The sequence below is a fragment of the Orbicella faveolata genome, unplaced genomic scaffold (genome assembly GCF_042242905.1).
Source record: "Orbicella faveolata isolate gen_17 unplaced genomic scaffold, um_ofav_v1 contig_25, whole genome shotgun sequence".
Classification (NCBI taxonomy): domain Eukaryota; kingdom Metazoa; phylum Cnidaria; class Anthozoa; order Scleractinia; family Merulinidae; genus Orbicella; species Orbicella faveolata.
The window spans coordinates 29,484,564-29,496,841 of record NW_028301553.1 but is presented as its reverse complement, the minus strand read 5'-3'; the positions used below and the strand labels follow the sequence as shown (position 1 = coordinate 29,496,841).

Below are 12,278 nucleotides of genomic sequence, written 5' to 3'. Positions count from 1 at the left end.
AGGCTTACAGAGCGGTGACACTGCCTGCTAACGAAATGTTTGCCGATAAGGCCGCTCAAGACAGAGAAAGACGTAGAAAAATAAAACAAGAGGTGAGAGAAGAGATCGAAATAGAACGAAAAATCTTGGAAGAATGCGCGGCGGAGTCAGGCAAGACAGATTAATTTTGTTTTAAACTTTCGCTCTTTCCTTATATCAAGCGCGCCATGTCCGACAACAAGCTTGTCAAGACCGTCATTGACGCCGCAACTCTCACGGGATTAGCCGCGGGCATCGGCTGGGCCGCAAAAAAGGTTGTGAAAGAGAATTTCACTTTCGATCCCAGCAGCAGCTTTATGAATTACATGAAGTTCACCGCCGTCATGGCGGGCAGCATTGCGCTCAAAAAGTACCTCGAGGACCAGAAAATCCTCCCCGACAGCGTTTGAAATCAACGATTTGAAAAAATCTTCCGATAATATATAACCATGGCGAGCATCGCGATCATGATTGGCGGGGCTGTGTTGAACGCCACGGCTTTTATCGGCGGCAATTATCTGGCTAGGGCGCTCGGCGGGGGCGACAAAGCCGCGCTTGAAGAAAAAAAGCGCCACGACAAAGCTCTCGAAGATTATCAAGCCGCTTAAGCCAAATACACGCGCGACCGAACACAACTTCTCGACTGGATCGCGACCAACGCGCAAACAAAGGAGCAGGCCAAGCAGAACTTCACCAACACGGACTACGCCTTCAAACTCTACAACCAAGCGCATCCCGGTGCGCAGGTGGCGCCGCCCAAGGAGCCCAAGTTCTCAGATTTCTATCAGCCGAGCGAGCAGCAGAAAAACGGTGAACTCGCGTTCGTGGGCGCCGGCGCTCTCGCTCTGGGCTACGCGGCCTTCCGGTTCCTTTAAACTTTTTTACGCCTTACTTATATGGAGGCCAAACTCGCAAAGATTTACTACGGTCCCGGGGGCTACTGGAAAGGAATCGCCGCGATCAAAAAATTGGCCGAGGCCGCCAAGGTACCTGAAGAAGCCGCAAAAAAGTGGCTCATCAGGCAAGCGCTCTGGCAGATATTTCTCCCCGCGCCGAAGCGGATCCCTCGGCCGAAATTCGACGTTCCCACGCCCAACAAGGTCCATCAGGCAGACCTTCTTTTTCTGCCGCACGACAAGCTCCCTCGCGGCCGCAAAGTTTTCAAATACGCGCTGACCGTTGTCGACGTGACCAGCCGATTCAAAGAGGCCGAACCCCTGACTTCGAAGAATTCTGATGAGGTCGCCCTGGCCTTTCAGAAGATTTACAAGCGCTCGCCTCTCGAATGGCCCGAAATGCTGCAGGTTGATCCCGGGCGCGAATTCATGGGCACTGTCACACAAGAGATGGAAAGCACAAGACATCTATCCGGCGCGGGTGCGTTGCCATTCACCGCGACCAGTCCATTGTCGAACGTTTCAACCGCACCCTGGCGGAGCGCTTGTTCGGGCACCAGTACGCCGTGGAGATGCTTCTCCCTGAGGGCAAGCGGTCCACCGCCTGGGTGAAAAGACTTCCTGAAGTTGTCTCGGCTTTGAACAACGAGGTCACAAGCCTTATCGGCAAGAAACCCGCCGTCGGCATCAAAGAAAAATCTGTTTACGGAAGGCCGTCGACACCTTACACGAGGCCTGTCGGAAAACGCGAAAAAATCCTCCCTTCTCTTGTCCAAGTTTGTTATCTCTACCAGCCCGGCGAGCTTGAAGGGGGCGTGAAAAGAGCCACGGATCCAATCTGGTCTTTGAAAGTTTTCGGCATTGAAAGATCTTTTTCCAAACCGGATCAACCCGTTCTCTACTATCTGCGCGACGGGCCCAAGCGCGACTTTGTGCGTGAAGAGCTGCTGGTTGTTCCTCCGAACACACAGTTACCCCCAGAGCAACTTTGAAACTTCGGCTTCCATGAATGCGCACAGGAGTTTTTCGTTTTAAAGAAAAATAAATCAATTATATCTCACCATGCCGGACGGTGTGCCTGCCGAGGATATTCTTCAATGGGCCATTGAGTTTTCCGCGAAAGAAAAAGGGAAGAGCGTCCACGAAGAAAGCAAGTATTTCGTAGAGCGTTTAAATGAATTTTTTCTCAGCCACGGAAAAGAACTTTTCTTGGTTGGCGAGACGGCCACGGAGTATGAAAACGCTCTAGAACAATACAAGTACGCGCCCATTAACCTTATCAGCTGGATCGTGTACAGATCGCAATATAACAGGAACTCTCTCATAATAAATGTTTTGAAATGGCTAAAATACTCCCCTCCGAAAACATAGTTACCCCCAGAGCAACTTTGAAACTTCGGCTTCCAACCCTCTAAGTTCGTCATCTGTTAATGTTGACAATATATCCATGCCGATGTACCCGTTAGCTTTCGTACAGATACCATCGTCACCTATCCATCGCTTTGAATCAAACGGCGAAAGCGAAATTTTGTTAATATGCATGCCGTAGATCTCATGTCCCTCGCTTCGAAGAATGTTCATTCCATGCCATTGCTGCTTCGCACCGAAAAGCGTTTCCTTGTACTGTTCATGCGTTATTTGTTTCTTGACAACGCTCTTTTTCACTCCCTTCACTTTTTTGATATTTTTTTCGTCCGACTTCAAGATGGAGTACATTTTCGGTCTCAGACCAACGTACTCTGCGATTGGGGTTCCTGCACATTCGTCTTTCATTTTGCCCAAGACCTTTTTGTTGGTGTTTGAGTGGAGTGGATGCTCTTTCGGGTAGTCGCTCGTGTCGTAAAGATCCATGTTGTTTTTCATGTCTTCGTAGACGTCTTCTGTTTCCATCTCGACAAGAAGGCTGTCGGTGTCCGTGTACAAGAGCTCGCACTTCGAGCCGTACTTCTTTTTAAGCTCGTTGTAAAAGAAGTCGTACATCAGGATCTTACTGTTGTCAAGGATCGTCATCCCCGTGTAGACCGGCTTGTTGAGAAGCAGCTTGCTTTTCCGCATGTCTATCCCCGCCATGTCGTTTGAAAATAAAACATGCCTTGAATACAAAGGGCTGGCGATCAATTTCCTTATTTTGTCCGTCTCGTTGCTACGCACTATTCTTATGTCAACGCGGTTACGCAGGTTTTCCATGGTTTTTCCGAAAACGGAGTTGTTCATGAGCTTGTAAAAGTTCTTTTCGAAGTCGCTCTTCGCTTTCTTCCTGAACTTCGCTTTCATCCGGATGTACGGCTCCATCCAGCGTTCTTGTTCGAACTCCAGCACCCTGTGCACACGCTTCAGTTTCATGCCCTGCTTCAGATAAAACTGCAAGTTTCTGTAATGCACGACGTAGTTTTTTTTGTCATGAAGCGTTAGCAGCAGCTTCTTGCTGTGCGGGGGTTTCAGATCCGGGTCTTTCATCAACCCCTTTTGGTAGTCCGACATCCACTCCTTTTTTACGGCCTTTTTCTCCGGCGCCAGGGGATAGCTGTTGTGCTCCTCGTGCAGTTCTGGCGGGTATTCGAGATCGACCTCGAGAATGCACCCCATCTTTGCGTTTTCTTTTATGCCAAGAATCTCCTCCTCTGTGAGTATGTCGCGTTTCCACTTAAAACCTCTTATCGGGAGAGGCAAACTCATCGCCCATCCGTAAAGATTGTTTGCGTCGAGATACTTGATGTATTTTTTTGGCTCGCTGGGGTCGTAGCCTGGTACTAGCGGGTTGTTTGTCTTAGCGTACCTGTTGCTCACCATGGAGATTCCGCCCCGCATTCCCCTTTCTACGAAGAGATGCATTTCGTAGTCTGTGAATAGCTCAAGCTCGACCCCTGTCTTTTTCAGGAGTGCGTCCCAAGAGAGGCCTGGCGACGTGAAATAATGCGCTGGATCCAACCCGTACTGCTTAAGGCACAGGTTTCGGGAGTTCTCAAAAACATCCGCCAGCAGCGCGACGTCCGTTTTCACGTAAAGATCGTGGTAATCGCCCAGCGTTTTGCATTCAAAAGCCTCCCAGACAGCCTGCGCGTGCGCGTACTCTTCGTCTGTTATGCGCTCGTCGTTCAGCTTGCTGTAAAACTTCTCTTTGTCAGGAAGCCTTGTCTCGCTAAATCTTTCCCTTGAGTCCATGTACTCGTAAGGGTAGATCCCTTTTTTGTAAAGCAGGTCGCTGCCTTTCGAAATCGTTGATGTTATTTTCAAAGACTCCTTCAGTGTTGCGCTTACAAGTGAATCGAGACTTCCTTGCAAAAAGTTCAAGCTGTCGATGAAACGAAGATTACCGACCGAGAATGTGATATATTTCTCCATGTTGTTGGCGACGCATTTCACCTCTTTCTCCAGCTTCGACATCGCTTGCATCAAGTGATGCGCGTCGTAGCCCCTCAGGTTGTGGAATACGACTGGTATTGGATCCGTCTTGGGGTTAATTCGCAACTTCTTGTTACATTCGTCGTGCGCGGCTCCGCGGAACCTGCCAGTTATGTGACAATGGTCCTTTACCGCGTCTCTGAAATTTTTCTGAAGTAAAGGGTTTCCACAGTACTTGCAGTTTTCCTGTGATTCTGCTTCCAACTTGTCTTTTTCATCTTCCAGCCTTTTCAGCCTTTGAAATCCCCACTTCTCCTTCTCTTTCTGTGCCATGTAGAAACATTTTTTGTGGCCTTGCCCCCAATAACCCCATTTTTCTCTTACGCCTTCTTCATCCGGTTCTTCTTCAACGTTCCAGACGGGCAAAGAATCCATGAATTCGTCTTTTATCAGAGCCTTATTGCAAACGTGGCAATCGACCGCTTTCTTGAAGTCTTCCCAGTCCTTCCACGTCATTTCAATCGGCTTTGGTGTTGCCAAACTCTCTCTTATTTTCTTCTCTTCCTGCATTATGGCACTTAAAAACTCCCCAACCGCGTTTTCGCCCCTGTAAGTGTTCGAACCAACCACTTCACCATCGCTTCTCACAACAAGGTAAGAGTAACCGCATGCCTCGTGCCTTTCGGTCTTCTCTGTGTAGCTTGTTTGCGTTCTCTCACGCTCACAGCCATTAATCTTTCTGACAAGAGCCTCAAAGTCCGCGTAAATAATGAAAAGCGCCTTCATCTGTTTTTTGAAGTTTTGGAAAGAAAGGATGTTTTCCCCCTCTTCTGGCATCACGATCCTTGTAGGCCTGCCATTCACACCGTTGTAATATTTTTTGTGATTCACGAGAAAGTCTGCTCTTGAGAAACCGGTCAAGCACAGCATGCAAAAGTGTTTTGCATTGCTGTTCTTTGTTTGATCGAACAGCAATGCGCTTTCTCTTTTTACGTAACAATAGTGCTGGATTTCCCCTGACTCGATTAACATCAGGTTTATCCGCGGCACATCCGCTTGTTTTTGGCTAATCTTGTGCACAATCGCACAATCGTTTTCCCAGCCAAATACGTTTATTGAGAGTTTCGCGTTTTGCGCCTCGAGCTTTTCTATTTGTTTTACCGGTGTGGGGAAATCGATGCCTACGTAGTTGATACCGTCATTAACCGGATATTTGCTTGGTCTTGGCGGGTTCTTTCCATCTTTTGGAGGGAATAAAGCGGCTCTGAGTGCCCACTTCAAACATTCGTTGTCTTTGTTTTGCACGTTGATTATTGCTTTCTTTTTTGCCAATTTAGCTGGAAGAGGCAAATAGGTCCCTCCGCGAAGTGGCTGATAGCGCGCAACATTCACGTACGCGATCTGTATCCTTTCAACCGCCCATCCCGATCCTATCTCGGACCAGTGTTCTATTTCTCCTTTTGCGTTTTCAATGAATTCGTCAAATTTTTGTTTTATCAGGTCCTCATCATTCTTTTTGAAAACGTGCGGTTCATCGTCTTTGAAATAATGCTCCATGAATTGCGTTTCACCGTTTCTTTCTATTGAGAACTTTACTTGTAACCCGAAACTTACTTTTACGAAATTTAACCCAAGGGTTTCTTGTTCGACCAAATCGGTGATCTTTTCTTTGTTTTCTCTTGCGAACTTCAAAAGATCTTTATTGTTCGGGTTACTTTCGGATACATTCATTCTCCACACACGGATCCATTCTTGGAAATTGTTTTGGGATATTTGAAACCCGTCATATAATGCGTGAACCTCGGGTGTCAACGGCTCGGGAAGGTTTGTTCTTTCCTTCCTCGGTATTTGGCCATAGAACATTTGCAGAACATAGGATGAATATCTCGCGGCAGCCATGTCGGCGCAGTATGCACTGTGCATGCACTCCTCCAATACTTAAGTTTTACTCATTTGACTATTCAGGAATATTTGGCTGCTCGCTGGTTTGTAATGTCAAATGTAATTCCAAACGATGTTTCCGAAATGGTTCTACAGTTCATTGCTGGTATTTTGTCAAAGAAAAAGAAAGGTGAACTAATGGAAAAATTGCTAGAAAGTATTTCATCCTCATCCCGCATTAAACGCCTTGTTGTGAGAGTAACGTGCCTCAGTGAATATCAAGACAAAGAATTTGCTAAAAATGAAATGAAGAATTCTCTCCATTACTATTCTAAGAGTGGCAAATTGTTTTTCATGGGTTTAAATGATGTGGACTGTATCGCAATTTCATTTTTGCTGGATGTCTTTAGTGCATTGAATGAAGAGGAAGCTACTGCAGCGCAACATCAAAGATCTGAACAGTCCTTTACTGTTAACAGGATGGAGATATCATGCTCATCTCTAACACTGTCTGGAATAAAACGTCTCTGTGAATCACTGGAGAAAGAATACTGTTGCATTACCGAACTAAATTTTGGCAGAGTTCCATTGACTGACGAATGTGTTGATTGCATTAGTGGATTAGTATGTAGTAATTTGCACAACTACGTCTGAATCATAATGAGATCACCGATACCGGTGTTACCAGTCTGTGTGACGCCTTAACGCATCCAAGCTGTAAAGTAACCACACTAGATCTGAGTAGTTATCGGATCACCGATGCCGGTGTTACCAGTCTGTGTGACGCCTTAGCGCATCCAAGCTGTAAAGTAACCACACTATATCTGAGTGATAATCAGATCACCGATACCGGTGCTACCAGTCTGTGTGACGCCTTAACGCATCCAAGCTGTAAAGTAACCACACTAGATCTGAGGTATAGTCGGATCACCGATACCGGTGTTACCAGTCTGTGTGACGCCTTAGCGCATCCAAGCTGTAAAGTAACCACACTAGATCTGAGTGAAAATCAGGTCACCGATACCGGTGTTACCAGTCTGTGTGACGCCTTAACGCATCCAAGCTGTAAAGTAACCACACTACATCTGAGGTATAGTCGGATCACCGATACCGGTGTTACCAGTCTGTGTGACGCCTTAACGCATCCAAGCTGTAAAGTAACCACACTAGATCTGAGTGGTAATCAGATCACCGATACCGGTGTTACCAGTCTGTGTGACGCCTTAACGCATCCAAGCTGTAAAGTAACCACACTAGATCTGAGGTATAGTCGGATCACCGATACCGGTGTTACCAGTCTGTGTGACGCCTTAACGCATCCAAGCTGTAAAGTAACCACACTAGATCTGGGTGATAATCAGATCACCGATACCGGTGTTACCAGTCTGTGTGACGCCTTAACGCATCCAGGCTGTAAAGTAACCACACTAGATCTGAAGTATAGTCGGATCACCGATACCGGTGTTAACAGTCTGTGTGAAGCAGTACAGCATGACGACTGCAAACTAGTCGTACTAGACCTGAGTTTGAATAATGGTATACGTGAGGAAAGTAAGCAATCTCTCAGAAATCTTGTTAAACACCACAGGCCAGGTTTTGAACTTACAATATAAAAAGCTACAAGAAAGCATAAGAAATATCAATATCTAGAATTCTCGTGTACACATTGTCAATTTTCTGAGTTAAGGAAAATAATTTTTTTTGACAGAAAGCTAATTAAAGTTTGTGTAAATAGATAAGAGTGATATGGAGGTTGTAAATAAGAAAACTCGCTGTAATTCCTGAAGTGTAAAGCAGGAAAAGGGCAACATTTTTGTTAAGTTTTTGTAAATAAACGTTTAGATTGTGTAGAGATCGTCATTTTTGGCTTTGCCGTTTATCCGAGGGGAGGAGATGCTTGTGTATTTGGGGTTCCACGAGGACGCGAAGATGTTACACGTTCTTTCCCGTCACTAGTGAATTGCGAGTCATACTCGACACGCGCGTGGTTGTCCGCAAAATTAAACGTTGGCCGCGTGTAGGGGTATTTCCCGCCAAAAAGTCGACTTGTTCCTGGTTATTTGCGGCTCGCGTTGAAAACGAACGCCAAGAGATACCATGTTATGTAGCAACTGAGAAAATGTGAAATTAACCCCAGGGAAACCCCAGCAACGTACGATGGGCGCCCCTTGGTAGCAGTTCTTTACAGTTGCTTCATTTTCCCCTTTCCCTTGACGGTCGGTAAAAGGAGCCTTGCGTTTTAAAGTTGCCTTGTATTATGGTTTGTTTCTGTATGTTTTGTTGCACTTACCACGGTGGTGGGGGACTCCCACATTAAAAGGGCAAGGGTGTTCGTCGGAAATTTTGAAAGAGCCCCGAAGAGTTACCAGGATCCTGTTTTTGGACGTGGCTTCAATTGTTTTCAACCCTAAGAGGAACCTATTCTAAATCAACATCTTGCCCCATGTCAGCTCTTTTTGGCTCAATACCCTAAAATGTACCCCAAATGCTCCCGCTTTGTCAACCTTTAAAAGGTACGACGAGTACCCCAGTCGTTTTTACATGAGAGCTCCTTCTTCCCGCCCTCCTTTGGGCGTTTTCTTACTAACGTCATGCACAGTTACGGCTTGCCGAATATCACGGCAAAGTAAATAGTTTTTAAAGAAAGTGTTTCCTTGCGTCGACCGGCGGGCAAATGAAACACTGAGCTATCTCTTAGTTATTTATCAACTTGAAATTAACCGCCGTAGGGAGTTTCTGAAGCTGATGTTTCGATCGTTAGCTTCTTATTAGCGATTACGATTTACTGCCAGCCACTTGAACAAAACAGTTGCCATTCTCGGTCGATCCCAGAGCTTTCTGCCCTTTAGTATGGAAGACCTTCCAAAGCTCTTACTTTCCAAGCTCTCGGTTAGTAGAGCTAACAGAAAAAAAAGAGCAGGAGCGAAGAGATACTACGAGGGGGGTCCTGTTTTCCCCCTCGCTCGGCACGTTCGTTTTTCTCCCTTTCTTTCACCCTCCGTCCCTAACCAAGAACCTAGAAGAGGTCTACAACAGGTTTAAGTGATCTATCTTCATCGTCAGTCATATACACTCAAAAGAGTGTACATAAGGAAGGTTCGGTTGCCAGACAGGATGATGTCAGGTATTTCGTCAATAAACACAGAAAAAAATACCTGCACAAGAGCCGGCTGCGTTCAAATTAGAATGTGGCCTGCTAAACAGACATTTTCATGGTTCGTTACGCATTTAGGGAAGAAAGATTGCGTGACGAGCGTCTAAGTGGTAGGCTAGCTAGAATACAGCTTGTTTGACGCGCTAATTTCGGGTAAACCGACTGTTTTGAGCAGGCTAACCTAAAACTTATTGATCAAACTTATCGCGGGGTATTTTTTTTTTTTTTTTTCATTAATTTAAAAATTAGTGCGCACGGCATGCAACAACCATAGGCTGAAGTAAAAGATGTGCGTTTCAATAAGGGGAAGTAAGACGAGTTTGGTTTTAGTGGAGCGCGTTAACCCTATTCAAACCAGCAAGAGCGCGATCCGACGCACACACGTCAACCGTTTTTTTTTTTTTTTCAGTAGCACTTTAGAGAAACCTGCCAAGATTTCTGACTGTGTCTGAAATTTTTGTGGGAAGAATTCGATTTGTTTTACCTTCTAACTCAGCAAAGTGCCCGAAATTTTTCTCCGAAATTTGTCCGAAATAAGACAAAAAGTGTCCAAAAGTTTTTTGCAAGTAATGTAAGAAATTCGAACTGCAATGTTTGTTACATTCTTTGTTGGCTTTTTGTTTGTTTTCCTCTTTCTCAGAATCAGACATAAACGCCCTAATAAAAATGGCGCTGCGTAAAATTGCTTTTCTACCGTTCAGGTACATGATCGATCAATGGCGATGGAAGGTGTTTAGTGGAGCCATCATTGACGCGAACTACAATACCGAATGGTGGAAACTGAGGACTAAGTACCAGGGAATTAAAACACCTGTGGAACGGTCCGAAAAGGACTTTGATCCCGGATGCAAGCACCACACCCTGCCAACACACCCTACATCAGGTTTGAATTTCAATCTTTATAGCTTACAATTATGATCAACATATCGCCTCTCTTTAGGTTTGATGAAATTCTGAACTACGCTGGCCAATGTTCAAAACCAATCCGGAGCAGAGAAATTTGGCCGCTGTGCCTTCCTAACCTAATTAAATACTAATGAAGTACGGCTTGACTCGTGAAGGTAAAAACCCCTACATTGAGAGCAGTAATCATTTTAGGCGTGGGAGGGGTACGTCCTTTCGCTTGCGTTACTTGCGTGACAGACTTGAGAAGAACCTTTTGTTTTTCTTGCCCAGGTATTTCATGAGTTACGTGCTACAGTTCCAGTTCCACAAGGCCGCTTGTGAAGCAGCTGGTTTTAAAGGACCTTTGCATACCTGTTCCATCTACCAGTCAAAGTCAAAGGAGGCAGGAAAGAAGATCGGGTAAGTTTGTTAGTAGAGCTAGGGAACAATGTACTGTTTTCAGCAGATAACTTAAGTCTCTTTGTGCGGGAAGAAAAACTGTTTAGGGACCATTGAATAGCGCGTTGGAACTTGTTAATACAGTAATGACCGCCAAAGTCTTCGCAGAAAGGGAAAGAGAGAGAATTGTGCGAGTTGAGCCTGCGTAACAGACGTTAAACGGGGGTGGGCCGAAGCAAAGCGTGGATAGATGGAGGGGGACTTTTTTGGCTCTTTACCTCTTCCCTGTTTTCCCCTGCATCACAGGCTATGTGAGTTGAGGGCTGGGAAATGTGTCAAATGCGAGCATCATTTCTATTTCTTAGGCGTGAAGAGCAAAGATCTTTAATTCGTCGTGTCTGGAAAGCTGTAATAGTGTAGTACTGATTCACTGTTCATGGTGCAATCCTTTTCCATTTCTCGACCTTTTAGCAATATGCTGAAGATGGGCAAAAGCAAACCTTGGCCGGAAGCCCTGAAGAAGCTGACCGAAAGTGAAACGCTGGATGTTGGAGCACTGACTGAATATTTCGAACCACTTCGTAAGTGGATGGTGGAGCAGCGAAAAGAGATCGGATACGCCGCTCCTGAATGGGACGACGACATTGTTACGGATGGAGTCACTTCGCTCGTTCCAGTCCTTTTAAACATGTTTGCTTGCGCCTTGTTTGCACTCGCTGTGTTCTTTCGTTGAAGCTGTCAGCTAGCTGCGGCCTTGAGTAACTCAATTTTCGAACTGTAGTGTGCAGATTATTGTTTCATTTCAGAGTTAGAAGTAATTATATTTCAAGTAGCTTGGTAGTGTGATCACGTGGTTTTCGTTTCTATGTACTATGGTTGCAGATATTTCTTTGTTTTTAAAAAATATTTGAAGTGAAATAAACACATCGCTTTTTCGTTCAGATTAATCGTACTGATGCAACCTCCATGTTGACGACTTCCAAATTATTCTCTACCCATGGTGGCCTGCGTCGCTGACGGGATTCGCGCGCGTACCCACTAAAACAAAAGAAAAACTCGAGCGCGAAATCCCACCAGCCACGCAAGCTATTGTCATGAAAGTGTAAATTCTATCCTAGTGAACTGAAGCTTTTGAGTGAAGTCTAGGTCCTGTTACCAATTAATAATAAATAATTGGAGGAAAATATTAGGCTAAGCGAAGCCTGTTTACGATTTATCATCTTAGTGAAAAAATTTACCGGTCAAAAAGCCATGTGAAGGGGAAAAAGCCCTGGCCTGGGGACGAGGTTGGTCATCTCACAACCCCGTGGGGTGGGGTCAGGTGGGTTAGAGGGGACTAGGGTGTCTAGACTTTTCACTACGGCAGGTTCCGCCCTTCCCTTCATTGGCGGGTAAATGTTTCGTAATAATCAGGAGCCATAATCGGGGACGGAGACCGTGTGGGACAATTTTTCTATTTTTAGAACAAATTGTGCCATCCTGACGTCATATATCCGCGCGGATCCACGCACATGTCGGAGGCTCTCGCGTGGATGTTGTCACGTTGCGTGATCAAATGGTGAAAGTTGCGAGATTCTCTTGCAGATTTTTCACAGCGATGGCAGGCAATAAGGCAGGGAATAAGAACCAGGGTTCTTATATGTAGTTTTAAACTCCGAGCTAATGGAAAAGGTAAGTTTTTCAGGTTCGAAAACATGACTTAG

General features: G+C 45.5%; 1 protein-coding gene and 2 pseudogenes across 2 annotated transcripts in view; 2 read left to right on the top strand and 1 right to left on the bottom strand.

The window, feature by feature from the left end:
- The window catches only part of LOC149109811 (angiotensin-converting enzyme-like), a 49,076-nt gene extending 37,560 nt beyond the window's left edge, over positions 1–11,516 (top strand). The window contains exons 1-3 of one of the 2 annotated variants that reach the window (XM_089293178.1): positions 10,028–10,174; positions 10,468–10,596; positions 11,047–11,516. In XM_089293178.1, coding sequence (XP_089149304.1) covers positions 10,137–10,174; positions 10,468–10,596; positions 11,047–11,308 — 429 coding nt within the window. In that variant the 5' untranslated portion in view covers positions 10,028–10,136 and the 3' untranslated portion in view covers positions 11,309–11,516. Of the gene's footprint in view, positions 1–10,027; positions 10,175–10,467; positions 10,597–11,046 lie in introns of those variants that run through there. The other variant, XM_089293177.1, reaches the window with a different exon arrangement.
- LOC149109813 (uncharacterized) lies at positions 4,010–6,191 on the bottom strand (annotated as a pseudogene).
- On the top strand, positions 6,196–7,989 carry LOC149109812 (uncharacterized; annotated as a pseudogene).
- Positions 11,517–12,278: the final 762 nt, after the last annotated feature.